We start from the raw sequence: 24,169 nt of genomic DNA on the forward strand, positions 1-24,169 counted from the left end.
GAAAGGAATTCATACAGTGTTGTTACCATGCTAAAAGCCTTTTCTTTCGTCCTTTGCCATATTGAAGAGATAAGTTTCTATATTCTTTTGTATTCATGATTTAACACATTAATACTGTTTATTGTTATTTTATTACATTAATACTGTGTATTCATGATTTAACACATTAATACGGTTAATATGAAAAATGAATTAAATTATATCGTGCTGTTTATAGATAAATAAAAATGCATCAATAAATAAGAATTAATAAACAAAACTTTGAATGACACAGTGAAAGAAAGAATACTACTGTTTTTAGAAATACTACTTTTACTAGGAGTCAGCTGGTACAAAAATCTGTTGTAAACACAATAGTAATTTATACTTGTATCAAGTCCGAATGATTAACAGCAAACTGCAAGCGTATCGTTCCGGAACGTGTGCAGTGTCTCGTGTCTAGCTTTGACCGGGTAATGTGACACCGAAATATCGGCTACTGCGGCATCTCGGCGTGTCCCACTTTCACCACCTGCAAGGGCTTCATTTGTTGCTATCGGATCTATTGCTGGCTTCATTTCTATTACAGCTGATGCAAGTCGGATATAAAGCCCTGCCCGCACTGCGATAGTTCGTCAAACTCGCTCAGAATTACTCACTTACCAGTAACCAGGCATGTTGGTTCAACACTAGAATGTTAGAAGCGTATGAAATGGTTGAAAGAAATTGTTAGAGATAATAAAGTTACAAGCTTAACAGCTACATCTGCAAACAAATGGTGGAATAAATTATGTCCGGTGATATAAATGGAAAGCAAAATTCATAATCAAAGATGTGGGATTGGACACAGAGATTTTAAATCGATTATTAGACCAAGTAGAGTGTTGATATTGATATCGAGTATTGGTATTGAATGTCACATTGATAGAAGGACTGTCAGCGTCAGACACGGCACAATAATTCCACATTGTTTACAACCGGTTCTTTGACCGACTTTACACGTCCTTGACTTTTATTATCTGTCCTATTGATGATTCTTTTAAAATGTGATTTATCAAAGTCTAATTGGATTTTATCGTCGATGATATTTTAGATAAAACTGTTTTGATTTACTTCAGCTATTCTAAAAAGGTTATTATCTCCTAGCACATAATAAACAAACTAATAAGCCTCATAAACTTGACTTATCGAACTTTCATTTAACTAAAAGGCCAACGAAACCAATGGAATATATCTAGCACCTGGACCCACAATATAGATACCTTACGCGCTTGGTGACAAGGAACAAGTTTCTAGTCTCTAAGTGTGCACTTCGCTGGCTGTGACTGAAGACAAGCATCAGTAGGCGCGGGTCAGGCGCGCACCCCGGCCGGCAGAGTCACGGGGCCAATGAAGTTTTTAGAAATCTTCACGAATACATTAGCACGACTAAATATCTATGATATTAAATCTGTTAGACAATTTTAATAATAATGGTGTGCGAGGGCCAGAAAAGGGAAATGTAAATTCTTAAAAAAGTGTTTTTGGTTAACAATTTCTAGAAATTGTTATTAATAAAAGTTAATTCTCGAAATGGTTTTATCGCAAACATTATTAATAATGCCCGGGCCCTTCGAATAAGGAATAGACATTTCGGGCGAAATAATTAAATTATAAAATTTATCTTTATGAATATTGTCGTGTTGGGCAATCATTGAAGAGAATTGTTATGACCTACTATTATTACCTACGTTGTTTTTTTGGGATTTGTATTTATAATTCACTTATACACATTTTTATTTTATGGTAATAAAGAAGTACTAATGTCACAGGCAAAGCTTCTGTCACGGCTCCGGCGCTGTGGGGCTCTGGCAGCTCTACGTGAGCTTAATCATCGCAGATGGTAGAAGAAAATATCTAGTTCTGAATATAGGCACAAAAAATATAAGTAGATACTAATCTACTTATATATTTTGTAACAAAATGCGTATTATACTAATAATACGCATTTTCTCTGCAAAATCTGAGCGAGTGTGTCACCATTAATAATCATCACAAGCGTCGCAATAACAAGTATTTTAAAATTCGACGCCTGTCTCATAGCTTATGACATGACTACATCAATGCAGCGCAAACTTCACTTTGAACATTAAAATAAACTTTATTTTTGTAACAGGACCAAGAGTCGAAGAACTGCGGCGAAGAGGCTACGTTTTACGCTTTTAGGCTACGTTAAGCAGAATATGCCCGTCCATAGCCTATGAAAAGAATCCCCATTTTACAGCCCACAATCTGCCCGGGAAGGGAAGCAGGTGGGACTATCTATGATTTCTTTTTCCCAAACCTGAATGAAATATATCACTAAATTACCTGTAAACACGGGCACAGCGGCCACCGCCTCCGGAGCGCGTGCGGCATCTTCTTGCGGGGTGGGTCCGGGGGGTCGGGCGCCGTGGAGTCCCCGCACGCCCAGCGCACGAGGCGCGCACGCGCCGCCTCCGCCGCCTCCAGCCCACGCGACCACGACGGGAGGCCCTGGGGACAACAGAATTCAACTTCAGTAAGTGGTCCTCACAGACTTAGAGTAAGTAACATAATAAAATAACATAAGTATGACGAAGTAGTATAGTAGATATGACAAAGTAGGTATATTGTATATAGTAAATTGGTAAAGACCAAGTATGAATATGCCGATTTGAGAAAATATAGACTAATATATAGAAAGTTCTTATTTCTCAAGAGTAGTAATTACGTACGAAAATGTTTTGTTCATCAAGTTATTTCCAATACCTAAACCGCAAATTGGCAAAAACCTATGAATATACATTTCACTTAAACACAATCAACAATAAAACATATTGCGTGCGAGCTGTAGGAACTGCAGAAACAGAAGGCGAAACAGGTTGCAATCTCCGCTAGATCTGACATTATGAACGGAAGCACATCCACGCAGATGTAAAATAGTGTTACCGTAAAAGAGAAAATGTCTGTGAAGGTCTTATTTCACGTCGATAGACAACTCACTGCAGATGCATTACACTAATGGAAGCAGTCTAGATGCTAATAACACCTAAATAGAGGAAATAATATATTTACCCCATGTTTGTTACTCAATCTCACTAAAACGACTGGACGATAGATCCTAAGATGTAAGATTAGCCCACGATAGGATCTATCGTGGGCTAATCTTACATCTTTCCCATACGTAGGTAAAGCCTTGTCTTAGGGTATCCCTTAAGATTGATATAATCTACAAATTGTTGCACATCTCATTCGAAATTTATGTTCACAATCAAACAAGTGTTGTTGAAGTATCCGTTGAATAAACATCTGTAATGTCGTTAATTTGCACTGACAGTAAGAGTGAAATGATTTTAACGCGGACACAGTTACATAGATTTAACATTTAACAGATGGGCGCGATGGCAAAGCGAGAACTGTTGATCAGCTTTCTTCTATGACGCAACTCCAGGAAACGCCGCGTGAAACAGGAGGTTTTGTCATTCAAGGAATCTAGTTCATTTGTTTTACTGCTTATATTCGCCTTCCGATTAGATCATAAGGAAACTATTCAAGAATACTTGTTTATTTGATATTGATATGGTCATTAGCGCCAAAACTGTTAAAAACTTACTAGGTCCAACTTATTTTATAGATCTTATAGGTCTAAAATTAATGGTAACTTTGATTGCAAAGTGATTTATTTAAAGTAGTACCAGAGGCTTGTAAAAATGGTGATAGCGTTAAATTTGCAGTGAAGGTGTTTGAAGGACACCGTGTATACTATATTAATAAAAAATTGGTAATACTAACAATATTGGATGTATATAATATTGACATAATAATAACAGGAATCAAGATCATGGTAATATATTTAAATTATATAGCTATTTAAATGATAAAAAACCTTGGACCCTTCCTAAAACTTCCACCTCTCACACTTGATTTTAATTTTTTTTTTTATTATTATTTATATATTTTCTTGACATGTTTATTACATATATTTTGACATTTATTGTAAAACATATACGTGATTTGTGATCTCCAAGTGTCTGAAAGTAACATAGGTATCTATTATGTTAGATTATGGAGATCGAATATGTCATGCACATTCAAATGGTCAAACCGGTAGCGGCATCGTGGATCGGGTCGGGAGGTTCCCTCTATTGTGGTTGAGCTTCGCTATGTCACTCTGTCACTCTGTCACAATGTCACTCACGCGTCAACTCGTGAACGGGTGCTGCCGGGGGAACTGGTCAGCTCGATCTTTTATTAAAAGTTTTTTTTTTGTTTGGTTAATTATACATATATATATAAGTATATATATATTTTCCTTTCATCAGCACTTGATCACAATCATAATATGTTTCAGTATACCTTTTGACCATGTACTTTATTATGTACTTAATGTTATATTACTGATAAAAAATTATAACAAAAAAATTATACATAAATTTATATATAAAAAATGGTAAGCCCTTCTGGCATAATAGGGACCAACACTGTTTGAATGAGTTTCTTTCGGCATTTCTTCTCAGCAGTGGTCGTTCCGAAATGCTAGTAGTTTGTAGCTTTGGTAAACATCATTTAATTTAGATTATGACGTGAAAAAGTGCCTGTGAAGGCCTAATTTCTGAATAAATGATTTGATTTTGATTTTGATTTTGATTTTAATAAAACCAATAAACGCAAATGACATAATGCGATCACGACCAACGAATCAATCACTGAAGCAGAGTTACAGAGATCTGACCTCAAAGATACATTAACTTATTATGAGCATTAGCCAGCGATGCAAAAATGCATTAGCAAGGAATTTTAAAACATTTAATTTGTTATCGAAACCTTGGATTTAATAAATAACTATTTATCCCACTAGTGAATGAACTCAATTATTACTCACTCGAAATACGTTTTTTATTATTTTCTTTTATACGCACATGTCATACCTATATATGAGATATGTGGTTTGGTAAGGTTATGTTAGTTATGTAGCCTAACCAAATCACATCTCGTCAAATAAAGATTCAATATCAGGCACATCATTGCTGGAAGAGAGTTTGGAGAAGTGGTTTTACGCTATAGATGACTTTTAGGCATCATTAAGGTGAGTGAAACTATGTTAGTCAAATTAACTAATTATAAAGGTAATCTTATATTTATAGTTTTGATGTAATTTGAATACAATGTGGCAATTGTTTATAAATAAATAAAATGAAATATTTAAAACGTGTCAACTCAGTTAAATGGTGCTAAAAAGATAAACCTGTTCTTTGTGGTATATCAAGAGGACTAACGAAGATGATCTCAATCTCATATACGCTAGAAATTTAATGCAGTAAAATAAAAAATTACAATAAAAACAACGAATGAATCGATCAAAACATGTCTCCGATCAACTGCATTCTTATTAAACTGTGGCAAAACAGGTCGCACCTGTTCCATCAGTACTGCGCGCGCGTACTCCTTCACTTTCACCGCGGCTCCTAGTCTCATCACCAGACGTGACCCCCATGGTGATCACGGCCCAATGACCCAGATCAGCTGTTCACGGCCACATGAAAGTCAACATCCTCGTACCACCTATTGTTGCATTCGTTACACTTTTAATTTGAAGACTATTGTTTTTCTGGCGTGAGAAAATTTCATTTAATCAATGAAGATTTTGTTTTATCATTAGTGATGATGGCCAGGGTGATGAACTGCATAAAAATCAAATTCACAAGACATTTCATAAAAATTACTAGTAAAGAAAATTGTCTACGATCGAACAGCACGATGTCATTTTGATATAACTCTATTAGACTCATATAAATGCTCATTTCATGAAGCATATCGAGATGTCATTCGACATACGTTAATTCAAAATATACTAAATTGATTAAAAATACACCATTGTCAGCGTGACCTTTGCAGCTTCGGCGATCAATAATGGAAGACTCAAGGTTTCTTGTGAAAAAAGGGATAACAAAAAAAACTATTTTATGTCGAAATCAAAGTAAATTTCCGCTCTAAAATGTACTTTCATCATAGTTTAGAGGAAGCATAAAGATTCGGTTATCACGGGCTGATCTGTTAGCAACAGTTCAGTAAATGCCGAATCAAAAGTTCAGCCGAACAATGCTGCGGCCGCACCATGTGTTGAAACTCCAAATGGAATTATCACAGCTAATTTAGATGGGTGTGCATATATTACTGCAAACTGACTATAACATTAGGTCACAGACAGAATTAATATAGCCTGACCTGATCCTAAACTTTTATTACACCTAATCCAAAAAGTAGGTGATCGGCTAATCTAAAACAAACTACACCAGCTGTTCATAAATTAACCGTGTCTTTTAGAAAAATATAATACGACTCCAAATTAACGACGGGCCGAAACACAGCCTGTAGGCAACCATTACAATTTATGTTCCCATCTACCGAAATATTAAATAAGCCCAATTAACACGTATATTTGTATATCCATCGTAGCAACAACTAGTGCACCTGTCGGTGACGCTATTATACCCAATAGCTTGGATCGCCGATTGATACTTTGATTGGGGCCTTGACACCTCAAACTCAGGCTATGCTCTTTGGGAGAGTATAGCCTGTCGTCGCGGCATGTGTTAAGTGGCTATTAATAAAACAAATTGCATATTAACATGTTTTACGACACTCCAGACATAGCGTGTTGATATTAGTAATTAATACCAACAAAGTGACGCGTTTGGTGCTTATTTTTACATAAAACCCTTCGAATAAATTGGATACTAGTGAGGATAAAGGCTTGGGGGCTACTTTACTGCTTTCTCGTGACCGTTTATATTTTGCCCAATCTAATAAATCGCTACCGAATAAGCTTTCCTCTTCGTACAATATCATTTTCAATTTTCTTCTCGTCAGATGCGTCTGCGTACGCAGAATTAATAACATTGTCGAGATTCGACTTAATTTATGCAATATGATGTAACTCCATCAAAACTCTAGTAAGTCACCTCATCAATCTTTCTTCACGATTTAAGACTTCCTCATAATCCGATCGGATTATGCAACTAATAGTCTGATTACTTTTGATTTCGTGCCTCTTCTAAAGATCTAATTAATCTACAAAGCATCCGATCTCAAAACACTATTTTGCTTTATCATCTTTAATTTTATTATTTAATCTGTTATGTATTTATATTGTACAAGTGGCATCCAAACTAAGTATACGTGGTATATATACTTGTCTATATTAAATACTTATATATATCAAAGTTTAGGTAACATTTAAAGCAAAAAGTTATTTACTTGATTTATAACATATGATTATTTGATTTATACATATAACACGTGTAGATGTAAATTTGATGTGTGTTACTCAAAATATTTTTTCTTTAAATTCATTCAATCACCTAACCGCATCAGATCGATTCCTACATAATAAATGAGAATGACATCGGAACTAGATATCGGATGTAGTTCGCGACGAACACAATAGGAAACAAACAACAGCCGGATCTCATTGGTGATGTAACGACACCTGCTCTGACCTCCGCCGTTATGCAAGTCAGAGCATTGCTACTGTACTGGGTAATGGACGTTTGTCTAAAGTTCTTGCACTTGTCATTCTTATTAATGTTATTTGCAATTTTGATGAAGATTGCTTTTGATATGTTTAGAAAAAATAACAATAACAATTTAAAGTTGTGATTTCTATTAATGATCAATTTTCAAAAAAATTGCGAGGAAATTGGAACTTCCAATATGAAGGCTGTATGAAGTCGTTTGGCTAAGAAATAAGATCCGATATAATGATGATACGTATATGTGTATAACGTAGTCGCGTTTGTTTTAAACTCAATAAACACTAATCTTCCTATTTGATTGTTTGGATAAATGTATATAATGTTGTCAAACGTGTAAAGATATTCGATTCCACAAGGGTACGTACATATTTATTTTCTATTTATAATAATTACTTCGATTTATGTTTTCAGTTTTCCACGCTCTATCTTAACTTATTTAGTGTCAATAACCTAGCATTTATAATTCTACATTTGACCGACATCGTGCTACGAAACACAAATCATTGCAAAGTTCCGTCACATTATCGTCTATACAATAAATGATTGACAATGGATTAAAAGATAATTTTCATTATAATCGAATATTTTTATCACTAATACCATACATATTACCTATTAATTTAGTTTACACTGATTAGACAGGCCAATACAATGTTTTTGTAAGTTTTAATAAAGACAACCTAAAGTTACATGGTCATTAAACCTGCACTTTTACAAAAATAATATAATCTGAATCGATATTAATCTCTTAGGTTTTTTGTATAAAAGGTACATTTTCAATCAAACTAACTCATACACAACTTAATTCTCGAACGAATTCATTAAAAGAATTCAACTTTATTATAATTAACGAATTGATCATGGCATTCAAATCTGCTTTTATTATTTTATCATTGTGTTCTCACATAATATTGGGTATTTATAACGTCTATTTAAAATAATTATAGTAAAGTGGAAAAATTGACTTTTTGGTTTCATAATTAGAAATGCAATAGACAAAAAAATTCATTGCCGAAAATGATCTTGAATATCTCACAGACCCTTGGTCATGAATATCACAATAAATACACAAATTTAAAAAATCTGATATACACGTATAACTAGTTTATTACGCTGGATTGTAATCCAGCTTACATTATGTGTACAATTTCTTTTAGCGATACCCCTGGATCCTCATCAAGAACCGTTTTCTCAACCGGCTCTTGACTACCGCATCGTGGGTGGAGGTAATGCTGAGAAAGGGTCCGCCCCGCACATGGTGGCCCTGGTATTCGGAGCCAAAGTCATCAGCCTAACATGCGGAGGTTCCATCGTCAGCAGACGTCATGTCCTGACGGCCGCTCACTGCGTAGTCCCATTTATATCATGGACTGGGCAGCTTCTGGAGTAAGATATATAATTGTTTTCTTCAACAATCAAACTCAAATTTGATCTAAATTCTGTAGTATTTTCTAATGTAGTCTTAAGTATATGAAAATGATATGTTTTCTTTTCACTTAGAACTCTCGTTGGCGTAGTGGGGTCAAACAGATGGAATACTCCGGATAACTTGGTCCGGTTCTCTGGTCACATCAACCATCCTGACTATGACAGCTGGCATATCAAGAACGACGTCGGAGTGCTCATACTTGTCGAGAACATCAAGATCAGCGACAAAATTGATATTATTCCGCTTAATTTTAATTGGGTAGATGGAGATGTAAACAGTTACGCTACCGGATGGGGTAGAATGTGGGTAAGAAAATTGAATCGCTTAATTTAAACTAAAAATAAAGAAAATAAAATGATTCGCAATAGTAGAAAACTAAATATACTATTTGCATATTCAAAAACGAGAACCATCTTTCTTACGAGCAAAACAATGATCGTTGTATTGTAATTTGAATACATTATGTGATACACTTTCAGGTATATACCAGATGATCTACAAATTTTGAAGGGGCCCTATACCAGATGATCTACAAATTTTGCACGTAAGAACTATCTCCGGACAGGAATGCGTCGACGGCGTGATCCAAGCCTCCCAGGAGCTGGGCTGGGCCCCTCCGATCAACCCCCAGGTGGAAATCTGCACCTTCCATTCTCCTAACCACGGCATGTGTCATGTGAGTGTTTTTTTTAAATTTAATAACAAGAAGAATACAAGGTGTTTTTTTTATTTTTATTTAATAACAAGAATAATACAAGATTTCATAATAGGCATTTTGATTGGAGCTTCAAACAAACATTCCAGTTGGAATAGCTATACTGAGCACAAAATATAATTTATATGATAAACAAACACTAATTCTTGTAGAGACAAAGTCAATAAAGTTGCCCATTGTAACATACAGCATTAAGACTAAAAAATAAAACGATACAAAGCTATCAAAATAAATTATCAAGTTATCTTTACAAACGTAACTATAACATCTTATAGACTCTAAGCGGACTGTGATTAACAATCACGCAATGAGCCAAGTGTTACACGCACGCCCCGAGGGTCAAGATAACTATCGCATAATCATTACAGATTTACTTTCATCCTCTTCTTAGAACGTTTAGGTTCTAGAAAGGATAAATTGAATTGTAACAGATCAAAGATTAAAATTATTGCATAATATTCCCTTATTCGTAGACAAACAATGAAACAACAATAAGACAGCTTTTATCTTGATATGATTTCTTTATAATGTCTAGATATAAGTAAGATAAAGTATCTAAATTTTGTGACTTGATAAGTCTGAAATTACAAATAATATGATAACAACGTTGAGTAGACTGGAGGAAACAAGTCTTGTTTTTGTATTTATCAGGATTAACTAGAACATAATCTGTGGACAGGGCGACTCCGGCAGCGCGCTGGTGGAGAAGCACTCAGGCCAGCAGATCGGAATCGTGTCCTGGGGCTTTCCCTGCGCTCAGGGTGCTCCTGACGTGTTTGGACGAATTAGTGGGTTTAAGAATTTTTTGAAGCCTATTCTTGATGGACATCTCTAAAGATTGTTTGTCTAGTTCCATAACGATTTCCTAAAAACATATAAACTATTTGGTAATAATTAGAAACGGCTATTTCGCAATGATACAATAGATTATTACGATATTTAGAAATAAAATGTCATCAATGAACGTTTTCGTTTTTATTTGCTGCATGAACTTAATTATGTCAATTTTCAATAGAAAACTTTTATATTGTTGATCATCATTTATTTTATAAATATAACAATAATTTATACCATACATAGGTATATTCAATTCATATAATATTTATAAATATATAGATAACAATTTCACGGCTTACTGCATTACCACGAGATATAAACATTACAATCGATGACTAGACCCACATGAACCACTAGTCTATTACTTAATACTAACATACCTACAAAAAGCTCAACAATCTCGCTTTGCGTGTGAATTAGTATCGCCGCCGGCTCGAATTTAATTTACTTCGACTTGGTCACAATCACAAACAGAGGTAACAACAAGAGCAATGTTAATGCAGAGCATTTTGCTTCCATGTGTTTAAAGATATCCTCAGCCTTTATTACTAAAGTCCAAGTTACTTAGAAATTAGACCTTCTCGTTTACGAAATATTCTAAGATTAGTAAAAACTAACTAAGTATCAGTATTTCGGCGAACACTGCTGAAAAGAAACGCTGCAAGTTACTCATTCAGCTGTATTAGTTCCTAACATGCCAGAAGACCTTAGGCTTATGCATACTAGAAAGCTATAAGTTCTTTAGTTAGATTAGGACATGAAAATAATTATGTGCTTATTATTCAGTCTTTCCCTGTTATAATATTCAGGACATGAATTGAAGCCCCTGCCAATAACACAACGGTTGACTGTATGTCAGTCACACGGTGTTTTAGTATAAATACTTAATTCAAACAAAATTTATTACAACAATAAAACGTACGTACTTATTTTTTATTTATCCTCATGGAAAAGAATTTATGTCAATATCCCGTATATTGACATAAATTCTTTTGCAGTAACTGTTAAATATATAAATGCAAAATTACAAGCCGCAAAGCTATTTTGTCATTTTGATAGCGAGAATATTTACAGTATACTCACTTACTTCAAAATTTTCAAATGTCATACCAGAGTGACTATTAAGATGAAGCATCTCGACTCGTAAATATTTAAATGACTACAATTAATTACCACCCAGAACACAGATTTAAATATTATCCAAAATCATATAGTTTAAGTAGATAAAGCGGACAATTTGCGCGACAATGTATAACTTCTATACAATGCAGCTTTTTAAGCAATTGCTCTGAAGAAAGACAAATAACTCCATCCGCATTCATAACGCGGAAAAACAATAGATCAATTATTTTTGTCATCAAACTTTACATAAACATTCGAAATCAGTTCCAACATTTCTTGGAAACAATTTAAACGCCAAAGAATCCAGCAGTGTTGTCGAATCAATAAATTTAACTTGATCCAGACATGCCGTGTATTGTAATGGCTGATCACACGATATTTATTAAATTTTTGCCACATTTTTGCAAAACATTGAATAATATAACAAATTATATATTCTGTTGATCACAATGAAGTAAAAAATAGAATTTGTAATGAATAGCGTTAAAATTTCGTTACATAAAAATTGTGAAAGATTTAAGCACAAAAGGACCCACTAATACATACCTATTTTGTGCCGATCTACAGGCGTAATACAATATAGATATTTCTTAGAAGAAAGCTCAAACGCAGCAAACGTTATTTAAAAAGAACCTCCAGCATTGTCATCAAAGAAGAATTTAAAACAGTATTATAAAAAGACAATAGGAATAATAAAAACAACTACAATTGTTGTCAGAGAAAAGGAATCAGAGCAAGAATGTGCAAATGAGTACCGCACCAGATTGCGTTGCGCTGTTACAATATTGTGTACAGTTTTAATAGTTTTACAAATTATATAAACAAATATACCTTGGCATATTAACTGCATTATCTACTTTGTGTAGTTGCTCCTATCGCTGAGAAGATTAGAGAATCCCGCAAGAGATGGTACAGGCATGTCATGACACGAAGACCATATCCTGAAGAAAGCCCTCGTGCTTGCAGAAAACAAAAGAGGCAGAGGACGCCCGCATGCTACGAGAGCTCCACTATATCAAAGGACTTGAAACAGACTCTGAAAACTTGGAATAGACCGACTTCGACTTGGGTCGTTCTCATGCGCCATGAGAACGACCCCAAATAATGGAAAGAGGCAAGGAAGATTCTCAACTATACTTTCAATTAAAAAATAACAAAATCATGATTAATACAAATTATGGAATTTAGAGCATTTGCGGTCATTTTAATACAGGGAAAATGATTTTTTTAGATATTTCATACGTGTATTACAAATGACTGGACTGAACAACCTAAAGCATTACAATAATTCTTTGTCAAATAAACATCGATGACTTTGCTCAATTACTCACATGCTAGCAACACGCACAATCAACTTTCAACAAGACAATACGGTGACTAACACCAATCAATACAATGCGATCAATAAAAGTGATAATGTCTAAATACAAATGATTTATCATATCGGTCGGATCACTACGCGACCTTTCATACCTAAGCGACGCCACTCACATGGTCATTATGCGTTGCAGCTTGCAATTAGATTACAATACCTCCGTGCAACGCATTTTAATTTGTTAGAAATGAAATGTCGCCAGTATTCGAAATGATTAGTTGTTATGAACCTTAAAATATGATATGTTTTTATACTCATACATACGAGTACATGACATAGATGTCTGAAAACTAAATACTAAAAAAAATAGATTGGAGCTGCTGCATTTTAATCGTATCCATGTGGATTAGCTAAATCGAAATATATAGTTAAACGCAGATATTAAAAAAAATAAATGTTGACATTTCAGTATCTGAGATTGAGATTTCTATTAATCTAAAAGCGACACGAAATATGAGTAAATTTACCTTATGAAATACAATTTTACAGGTAAAACGGTTGGCAATCCGAAAACGCACAAATCTGAAGTTGCCTCACGGCAGGCCTGCGTTGCGATGCGACGCAACGCAACAGAGGTTACTTACTACTGGGCGTAGTGCTTGAATGCATTCCTGAATAAATCTTATTTTGCAGAACTTATTCATTCGAAGAAATCGAAACAAGACTAAGACTCCTATTCTAAAAATTTGGATAAAAAAATATCCAATATTTTTGGATAGGAGTCTAATTTCACCGGTTTATTTTAATAAAGTATTTTACGACAAACCATAAATATAAGCCGGTTTAGTGTTACCGGCCGAATTAGTGGAATAATCTTGTTAGGAAAATGATTGTGGGTACATACCTTATTTTATATAAATTTTAACAGAAGAGCAAGTAAATTTTAAACGTTGTCACGTTTGAATAAGAGTCGATGTGTGTGTAAACATATTAATGCACGTGACTGTATTAACAAAATTAATATTCAGAGCAGCTTTCATAATATTTAATTCAGATATTAATGTTTAGAACAGTAGTCTTCAAAATCCGCTCCTTCAAAGTAAGTATATCCTAGTAGAGGGAGGCCTCTAGTTGACGTCTAGTCAAGAGCGCTTAGCGACAGACTGTCTGGGAGGGTTGGGGTTCATGACACGAGGGCTGACAAGTCACTCCGTTTAAAACAAAACCTTGATGCTCTCGTTTTAAGCTGTATTTCGTTTACTTTGCATCTGCGACGGTACGTTGATATACTTGTAAAAAATGCTTACGTTCAAAGTATCCACAATGTAAACACGGGTTTTGTATGTGACAAGACAATGTCGCATGATGCCTCTGTTTAGTCTGTCTGTTAATTTTTTATACTTATGGAAAGCGAATAAACATCTACTTGGTTTGACATTTAGGATTAGTAGGTACTAATTAATAAATATAACAATGGAATATTTTACTGCCAAATTTCATAACAATCCAACTAAGTAGTAGTGAGAATTTCAGTATAAAATGTAGCCTGATTTATTCCATGTTATTTTCCACCCACCACCCGTGTACAGTCAAGTGACCCTTTTTTTTTTTTTTTTTTAACGTGTGGAAAGACCCTCGTCCCGTCCATCCGGCCACGGGAAGCCGGACAGGTGTGTGGGACTTGAACCCACTAAAACCACACGATGCCAACGCCAACCGCATTTGTGCCGGGACCATGTGCTACTCTCGCTCCACAGCCCCGGCGCGGCGGCCGCTACCACGGCGGCCTCGGCTCGGCCGCTCTCCTCGGAGCGGCCAGCGGGACGGCTCGTCAGCCTTCTACCCGCTTGGGTAAAGGCGCGCTTGGCATGGGCGCGCCTTTCTACCCGGGGGCCGTTAAGCCGGGCGACGGGAAATCCCGTTTCCGCCACCCGACCGGCCCTATTGTGGGGGCAGCAGGTGCAGGGCGTATGCCCGCCTCCTGCGCCCTGTGCGCCGGCGGCGAATGGGGAGGTCGGTTGTATCCTCCCTCTCCCTTTCCGCCGCCTCTTTGCGGAGCATTACGCTCTCCGCAAAGGCCTGCACCGCTGTCCACGACGTCTCGCTGTGGGCCATATGTCTTACGACAGCCGGCAGGGAGAGGTCGTCCCCCACAACCGCGCGCAGCTGCGCGCGGTCTTCGTCCCAGGCTGGGCAGTCCTCCAAAGTGTGCTGGGCGTCCTCGTCAGCACATCCGTCGCAATGGTGGCAAACGGCAGACGGCTCACGCCCCGCTATTCGACACAGATACCCCCCGAAGCAACCATGCCCTGAAAGCATCTGCGTCAAGCGGTACGAAAGCGAACCGTGCTGCTTCGCCAACCACTGGGCCAAAACTGGACGAATAGCCTCGACGGTTCTACGCCCAGCAGAGGGCCGCTCCAACCTGTGGCTCCACTCCTGAATGCTGCGCTGACACAGCTCGTTGCGGCGCCCCGCAATCTCCCTAGGTGCTGGCCGGTGGCCCCGGGCTAGTGCCTCCTCACGCCATTTGAACAGAGACGCGAGGGTCCTGGCTTCTAAGTCCCAAGGAATACTACCGGCCAGCAAGCACGCTGCCTCACAGGAGATCGTGCGATAACCTCTGGAGGCCCTGATTGCCATCACCCTCTGCGGACGTCGCAGAAGAGCGATATTTTGGTTACTCAGGGCCTCTGCCCAGATGGGGGCACCATAGAGGGCCATGGATCGCAAGACCCCTATGTACAAGCGTCTGCAGGACGCCTCCGGACCTCCGATATTTGGCAAGAGCCGTGTCAGCGCACCAGCCGCCGCCATCACGCGCGGCACCAACGCCGCAAAGTGGGCGCCGAAATTCCATCTGCCATCAAGGACGATGCCTAGGTACCGCATCGTCGGCTTGATGGCGATCTGAACCCCGCCAACCGTCAAGCTGGAGTCTGGCGGGGGCCCCCTTCGAGGGCCGTGAAAGCACAACGCCTCGGATTTTTGAAGGGCTACCTCCAGACCCAGCCGGCGGATTCGGCGCACCACTTGCGCTACTCCCGCAGTAGCGACCAATGACGCCTCTCGATATGTGGCTCCACGGGCCGCGACCAGGGTGTCGTCGGCATAACACACCAACTCCACACCTGGTGGATTTACGGCCCGCAGCACCCAGTCGTATCCGATGTTCCACAGGAGCGGTCCTAAGACAGAACCCTGTGGAACACCGCGCGTCATTGTGCTCTCCTTCCAACCATCTCGAGCAGGGAATACTATCCTCCTATCTGAGAGGTAGTCCTGGACGATCCGGCGCAGGTAGGCCGGCACCCCGTGGTAGCGAAGTGCCTCCATAATGCACGGCCAGGGGAGGGAGTTGAAGGCATTGGCGATATCAAGAGACACCACCACGACCACCTCACCCTGGGAGACCGCATCCTGCGCCATGGACTTCACCCTCAGAACGGCGACAGTCAAGTGACCCTGCATGAACCTCTATGGCGCGGTAATAGCGGCGACTTTGCGATGAATTTGAGTAGGTTGAAGTGCTGTTGACTGTACCAAATTTCATAACTTCACATTTATAATATTAGTAGAATTTATAGAAAGATTTTTTGCACATTCAGTAACTAATTTGATTTCATAAATTAGGAATAAATGAAAATCATATCCACTTACTCAAATTATATAGTAATAGAACTTAAGTATTAAGTTTTTTTTTTTACCTCTAGACTAGTAACGTAGAAAATGACACGGAAAATGAAAGGCCCTGGCTGGCAGCAAGGCATTTAAAGCAGCCTGAGAATCATGATGATAATACACAATATTACACAAAATACGTGCAGAACTTTTGCTCTAAGGTGAAATCTGCTATTAATAAAAATAATAACTTTGCCAAGTAACTGTTTAGAATTTAAAACAATTATCCAAAGCATGTAGGCAGATGTAGACCACAAAGGACGGTCGTGACCAGCGGGAGCGGTGCAGTCACATCGATCACCAAGTCATCCGAACACAGGTTGGCAGGCTTCACAGGAGCGCTCTTTACATCGATCTTTAACGTAATTTTGATATTGAAAACATTTAACGATGAATTTCCTGACATTGTTTAAAGAAGATAGCTCCAACAACAAATCATTTATTAAAGAAATTCAAACTATATGCTTTGATCTTTCTTATTAATTTTACTTATACTGGTAGAAATATGTTTTTTTTTATATCCGAGGTTATGTTTAAGTAGTTAATAGTATTCTATTTATTACACCGCTAACAAGCTTCAACGTGCTTGTATAAACGTATACAGGCACGAATATATTTTCACTATCGGAACAAATTTTCACTTTCTATGCTTCAAGCGTACACTTAATGAACAATAACAACGGAAACTGTAAATATTCATTTATGCGGGTGAGTAGTGATTGTGGGCACTCAACATGCATTTTTGGAAAAGATTGCATACTTTACTATATGAAATATTTTGAAAAAAAAAACTAAAGCTATAAACATACATATAAAAAACTATAGCAATGTTATAACTCATGTTAAAACGATTACATCTATCTCGTGACAAGTATTAATTTAGATATGGATCCTATTATTAAGAAGGTAATTTTATTTGCGACCAAGCTGGACGACAAATTATAGAGATCACAGAACATACGTCTTCTGCGATTTACACGTTAGTTTTTTACAATGGCATTTATTAAAGAATTTCAGGTTTTCTACTGCTATTGTCTATGAACCAGACCAAAAAGGTATATGCTATTAGGAATGATATGGAAGTATTTAAGGGAAGTGCAGTGACTGGCATGGAAAACACGTAAAACAAAAAAAAATAGGGTCTACGAAAATTTATTAGTGTGCGAAAAGTAATTAGCAGATTACGAACGATAATGAACGTATTAAGTTATACCTTTTGTACATCGCTATGCAATTTGAGTCCATTCATGCAAAGAGAGTACAACTTTAATTAAATAAATAGAATGTACCTTTCCGTACCCGTCTTGTTTATGACGCTCCAAATTTTCTAAATTATTGACGCCTCGAGCAAAATTCACGTGGGAGTATTTTATGGCTTTATAAATAACATTCACTGTCTAATGTTTATGATCATCCATCAATACATGTAAATTGTTATTAAAATAATGGGCTGTATTTTTAAGATATCCATGGATTGCTTTATCCGTTGGTTTAGTCTTTGGGATAAACATTTTGCAAATAGTACATAGTACATACACTCAAAGATTAAAAATATTATAACAAGGGCTTTTGAGTCACAATTCCTAAGACTAATCCAAACTGATGAAGCTATAAAATACACACACAGCTTGTAATTGCAACAGAATATGTGGGTTGGCTAGCTTCATTCTCAGTGCACAATAACCGATGCTTGGCGAGATAACTTGAGAACTGGAATCACTCAGTAGGGCAGTGGATCTCATAGCAGACCCATTTACTGCTGCATTACAAGAAAATTACGGGTGTTAATTAATACGGCATGAAATAGATAAAACCGAGCACGCAATTGATATTAAAGTTTGAAAGGCAATAACAGATAAGACATGTAAGTTACTCATATAAAACCATATATAAAACCATATATATATATATATATATAACATATTTTTACCACATAAAGATTCAGGAATGTACACAAGATACATTATTAAGGCTAAAGAACTCCAAAAAGAAGCTATAGCTATAGTATCGAATATACCAGCACTAAATCGGAAATTCCAGATTGTACGAAGCACAGACCTCCGCCATGGCGCGTAGCAACTAGTATTCTGATTGACGTAAGTAATGATGTAAATTAAAATGTAGTAATGTTTATTCTCGTGTGATTAAACTCTTTATCACACTCCATCTTTAACGACTGAAAGGTTAGCTCATAAACATACTGTATATTAGTTAAATTTTTCCATATCTCTTAGAATTAAAGTCTCCGCTAGCAAAGTCGGCGGAGGTAACGAGCGGCGCATAAGTCCAGCTATCTCTGCGGCGAATTTCAAAATAACACAATTAAAATAGCTAAGTTGATTAGCTGCGGAATGCAATTACTTCTGTTACAAAATATTTGCGACGTTTATAGCACTGTTAACAATTCTAATTTTGTTAGCTTTACTTCAGTGTATTTCAGGCTTTGGTTTTATTTTATCGTTTAATTTTAGTAATTCCATAAGTTTATTTCGTAGTTACCATAAGTTCATTTAGATGGCAAAATGCGTAAAAATAGAATATCGAAAAGTAAATAATAAACTCACCACATTGATTTTCCCCAGGATATGGTTGATCTGGTCCTTGCTGCACATTCTGAAGGTTCTGAACTCAGTTCCCGAAACTCACATTTTAAATTTTAAACACTGGGTTGGCTTATAGTCTTTAATAAAAAGTATAATAATGAAATAAAAAGTACAATATTTAAAAAGTATAATTACTTTCAAAATATTATTTACTCATTCTACCTTCTCGGGACCTTGAATCATAAATATTTATTACAAACTGAATCCAAAAATATTTGGACTAAGACATATTATTTTCATTATGTATTATAATAATTTGGAACAAGCTAGTTATAAGATGCTTTTGACTGATTTCAGAAAGCTATTTGTATAATATGTCGTCGTATCTATATTCGCAGATTTGATGGTCACATTGACCTTAGAAGTGAATTAGCACAATAGCAAATACTTGTGAATAAATTCCATCTTTATAAAGTATGGTTATTAAATATTAGTTGGCGATAGCAGACAATGAGACAAATGGACCTAATATACAAACAAATTAGTAATTAATTTATTATGATAATGATGTTTGCGAAATAAGTTTCAAATTAGAACTGCTAATAGTTGCAACTGCACCCGTGTCGATCTGATGTGACAGTGACGAGGCAATTACAATTTCATAACAATAAAACAATTAATGAGGTCAAAATATAAGAAGCTGATTTGTAAAGATATGATAACTAGAGTAATGCCACTAAGGTCCAATTCAATTTCAAAATTACACGATAAGATCTGCAAAAGGTAAGAAGAAACAATTTATTTAAAAAGTAGATAATAAAAAGATTATTAGAGAAATTTTAGTATAATGGGTTAATTTATAACATTTGAATGTTTCGCACATTTGGAAGAGTTCGTTGAGACTATCACACATTCTTGGTTATATCACAACATGAATATTGATGAAGGGTTACTGAACAGCCGCACAGAACTAACAAGCTCAGCCACGCTGGTTTCCAATTTCCAAACAACACATCAAATGTTAAAAGAAAGTAATTATATAACCGCTTGTTATATATACATTATTATGTATTTGTAACTTTCTTCAAAGTTTCATTGAACACATAAATAGACAATTATTCTTTGGTATATTTATTTCAAATAACCCTAAGTCAACCTTCTGTATTTATGTCCAAATACGCAACTGTCTATATACTAAATACACAAAACGATAATATTGTAACACGTGTTCTGGCAAATAACAAAACATTTTGAGTTCCTGATATAAAACATAAAATTTTTTTAAATAACTTCAAGGGACATGCGAAAGAATCATCGAGAAAACAGTAATTATATGAATAAATCAAATTATAATTATTCTATGATTTGGTAGATATTTGGTACATAAATCATTTAGTAACAGTTGCAGTTGCTTTACTGTTGCTGATAAAAGAAATGCCAAGGTTGATACCGAAGGTTCCACAGAAAGGATGTCCGCGGTCCTTTCCCCAATAGTATAGTAATTAATGAAATAATCAACTTTAGCAAGATTTTATCATTTAGCCAGGGTTACTTAGTATTAGATTTATTTAAGAGACAATTAAATGAACAAAACAATACTATTACATTAACGCAACCATTTCTTGCACAATTTGTAATTACTTTGATAACATAAACAAAAAATTATCGGACTTAAATCATGGATTGCATAGTATTAATTATTTGGAATAAAAACATGAAAGTATTTTCTTAATAGAAATTAAAACGGAAATACATCATAATGAAATAAAACAAATGTAAGTTCTTAGCAAACATATCTCTATTTAATTATGATTGTAAGACTGCTCATGTTTGTGTGTATGTGTTGAAAAACGAAAATAATGTCGACTATCGATAAAGGGAACTGCCTCAGATTTTATAGTCCTGTATTATATATTTTATGGTCCTGTACATAAAGAGGTATCTAAACACACGTGATCATTGCGCACATAAACGCATCATTGAAGAACTAACAAGAATCGGCAACGCCTGTTATTCAAAGTTACAAAACACTAATAGAACAAAAAACGCCCGCAGCAATGTGCATTGACTTCACATAACTCTTAACAATCGGTTGAGTGATTCTTTTTTCTTTTTCACACATTCCGTTGAAAACGAGAGTGATATTGCTTGCTATAACGGCTTGAAAGGATTCGAGACCGGCCCGACCAATTTCATGCCATTTGGACAAGCATTTATAAGTTTAATGTAAGTTATTACTAGCATCACTTTCTCTAATAAATTCTATGGATGTTTTCAACGTTTAACGCCTCCGCGAAATCGGTTACGTATTTTATTTCGTTTTGATTCTTACAATTTATTATGTCATTATATGCCTAGAGTTACTTTTAATTATCAAAACTTTTCACCCAAAATATCTATAACTCTAAATTGTAGATCAATTATTTTACGTACAAAATTTAAAACATCAGGTTTCCGTCCGGTATTTGTGTACACAACAAGTCAACAAATTACGACGGTCGGTACGTCAATTAACTAACTTCTTCGAAGTACTTTCACCAAAACAGTTTCTCGTGTACAATTTTTCATCTGCTGTCATGTGTTATGGGTTCATATTGTCTGTATAATATTCTCAATTCAATTAATTTTTTCATCGAAATTACCTAGTCTTATAATAATCTCAGTCTTTAAGCCTAGAATGTCAACATAAAGTGTAATAATCTCCTAATAGGTATAAGAAATGATTGATGCCCAAAACGAGATGTTCCAAGTTATTTTGCATTTGTTTCCAATTAGATTTTTAATCAAGCCACTAATATAGAATCTATGCAAATTTTACAAAGTAGATTTCCTTATTTTCAACTAAGTAACATTGTCATTTCAAATTGCATAATGTTTACTGAATATAAAAATTTAATATTTCATAAAAAAATAAGAATTAGTTTAAAGCTAATTTATACAACTCCTGTTTACAAAAAACTGTATCTGTAGAAAGAGGTATTACTTCATATAAGTTTTTATAGCTTTATACATCCATTGTGGTTTATTTTATTGCACACTCACTAGTGAAGCACTACGCTGCACTGGCATTTTCCATACATAACTATATTTAGATAAAGTAATATATCGCATAAATTGTTCATATGTTCGTGTTAACCGTCAGAGTCAGCATTGTAGACCCGTCGAGGAGTGGCAAGTCAATGGCACCCACTCCTCGGACTGCGGAACTAAGTGCGGCTATTATTGTTTTTTATAACCAGGGGTAGCCTTTTATGGCCCATTGACAATGCAATTAGATACCATTTTGTAATCTTCCCCCTGTTTATTTCGAATACAAAACTAAACAGATCTGGCTATTTATTAGAAACATTGGCGTAGAACAGAAAATATTGCAAGATTCAGTTATCGAAATCTGAAGCTAAGATCCTGTTCATTTTATGAGTTACAGCTGTGCGTAAAGTTACTTTTAACATGAGATCTTTAATGCTAATATGCATTTTATAATTTTTTATTTTGAAATGGAAATTAATTTGTAAATTATTCTTTGCTTCTTTCCTGCTATGAAAACATCAATTCCTGTTTATGTAGATGTGTACATGTCTGTATGAGTTGTGGTATGCAATATGCAACCGTACGCATCCCCTATAAGTACATTTAACGCATTTGATTTATAATTTATACCCTACTAATTAGCCGCTACGAAACAGAGCAAGTTAACAGCGTATAGCAATAGTTTTGCGCAACTCTGTAGGTGTGCATGGTAACGCTGTTGCCGTAAATTAAGCCATTGTGTATTGAAAACTAAAGCACTTTTTTATGTATAGCTACTATACTAACACTAAAGGGTACACCTAATAATGTTTTTGTTACACCTGATAAGTATAACATGTGGTTGCCATTAATGTTATTTCCGGAAATGGCTCACAATATGAAACATTTTTATAGTTCCACGCATTGGGGAATTATAAATTATTTTTATGCTTTAGATAAATAGGTCATCGACCAAGAGTATCTTTACATACTACTTTGAAATCATCTGTCTTAATCAGATCAGTTGCTATAATAATGTTGTACATTAGGTGTTTACCCAGAAATTCTTGTTCATTCATTAGCTCTCAAAGATTCATAGTTCAAAATCGTGTCTTTTTTATATTGCGTATAAGTTTTGTTGAATTTTTATGAAAAAAGAATCAAGCCCAAAGCAGTTCAAAATTGTTCATTTAAATAACAGTTTGCTCGATTCGCGTTCTATAAGTACTTGCGTGTCGCAACCGGATTCCGAAGTAGAAAGGTTAGTGCGGATAACTATTACAATTGATGTTTTATCTTAAACTTGAAAGGTCAAATTTTTTATTAAACCAATTTTTTAAAATTTGTAGGTAGTAAAAAAAATATACTTGAGCAGATAAAATTACATTTCTTTACTTTGGCTTTATTTATAGTTGTGTCGTATGATTGTTTGGTCACGTCAAGATAAAAATGTCATTCACAGTAGAGATTCATCATGTTTTATCATATACCTATCATTTCACCCATACATGTAAGTAAACTAATTTGCGTACACGTTCCGAAATTTCAGAATCGCAACTAAGTCCCTTTAATAAGTAATTACGTTTTTTGTATGATGTTGCGTACGAAAAGTAGTATTCTATAGTAGTGAAAAAGAATCCATCAAATAACCACGCTATTTTCATAAACATTATAATAAACCTACCATGACCAGATCCGTGGCTTCAAAAGCAAACGCTACTCTCGCACTTTTATTACTGGAACTAATACTCAAAATCACTTCTCTAAAAAACGATGTATACTGACACTGCGTTAAAACTAATAAAGACTAATTGATACAACACTGGACTAGAAATCATATCTTGCGAATATAATTCGTGGTAATGTGGTTATTACGAAATTTCGATATGGGTCACATGAGGGTAGTTAGCTTCCTCTGCAAACCTACAAAGTTACTGACAACAACTTCCTTAATGACATTAAAAAAAAAACGCATTTGATGATGCGCTGACATTTAGCAAACCT

At 35.7% G+C, this 24,169-nt stretch overlaps 2 protein-coding genes across 9 annotated transcripts in view; one reads left to right on the forward strand and one right to left on the reverse strand.

The window, feature by feature from the left end:
* The window catches only part of DAAM (Dishevelled Associated Activator of Morphogenesis), an 81,952-nt gene that overhangs the window by 28,143 nt on the left and 29,640 nt on the right, over nt 1-24,169 (reverse strand). For 4 of the 8 annotated variants that reach the window (XM_053752466.2, XM_053752462.2, XM_053752467.1 and 1 more), the window contains exons 2-3: nt 19,178-19,293; nt 2,329-2,493 (exon numbers count right to left, since the gene is read on the reverse strand). In XM_053752466.2, coding sequence (XP_053608441.1) covers nt 2,329-2,493; nt 19,178-19,225 — 213 coding nt within the window. In that variant the 5' untranslated portion in view covers nt 19,226-19,293. Of the gene's footprint in view, nt 1-2,328; nt 2,494-19,177; nt 19,390-23,849; nt 24,039-24,169 lie in introns of those variants that run through there. The other 4 variants (XM_053752463.2, XM_053752461.2, XM_053752468.2 and 1 more) reach the window with 4 other exon arrangements.
* Nucleotides 8,312-10,622, forward strand: LOC135309825 (chymotrypsin-2-like). The gene is made up of 6 exons (XM_064436286.1): nt 8,312-8,429; nt 8,672-8,900; nt 9,015-9,249; nt 9,351-9,367; nt 9,454-9,619; nt 10,338-10,622. The coding sequence occupies exons 1-6, from the start codon at nt 8,375-8,377 to the stop codon at nt 10,491-10,493; spliced, it is 858 nt and encodes a 285-aa protein (XP_064292356.1). The 5' UTR covers nt 8,312-8,374; the 3' UTR covers nt 10,494-10,622.

Source organism: Plodia interpunctella, chromosome 12 (assembly GCF_027563975.2).
Source record: "Plodia interpunctella isolate USDA-ARS_2022_Savannah chromosome 12, ilPloInte3.2, whole genome shotgun sequence".
NCBI classification, from domain to species: domain Eukaryota; kingdom Metazoa; phylum Arthropoda; class Insecta; order Lepidoptera; family Pyralidae; genus Plodia; species Plodia interpunctella.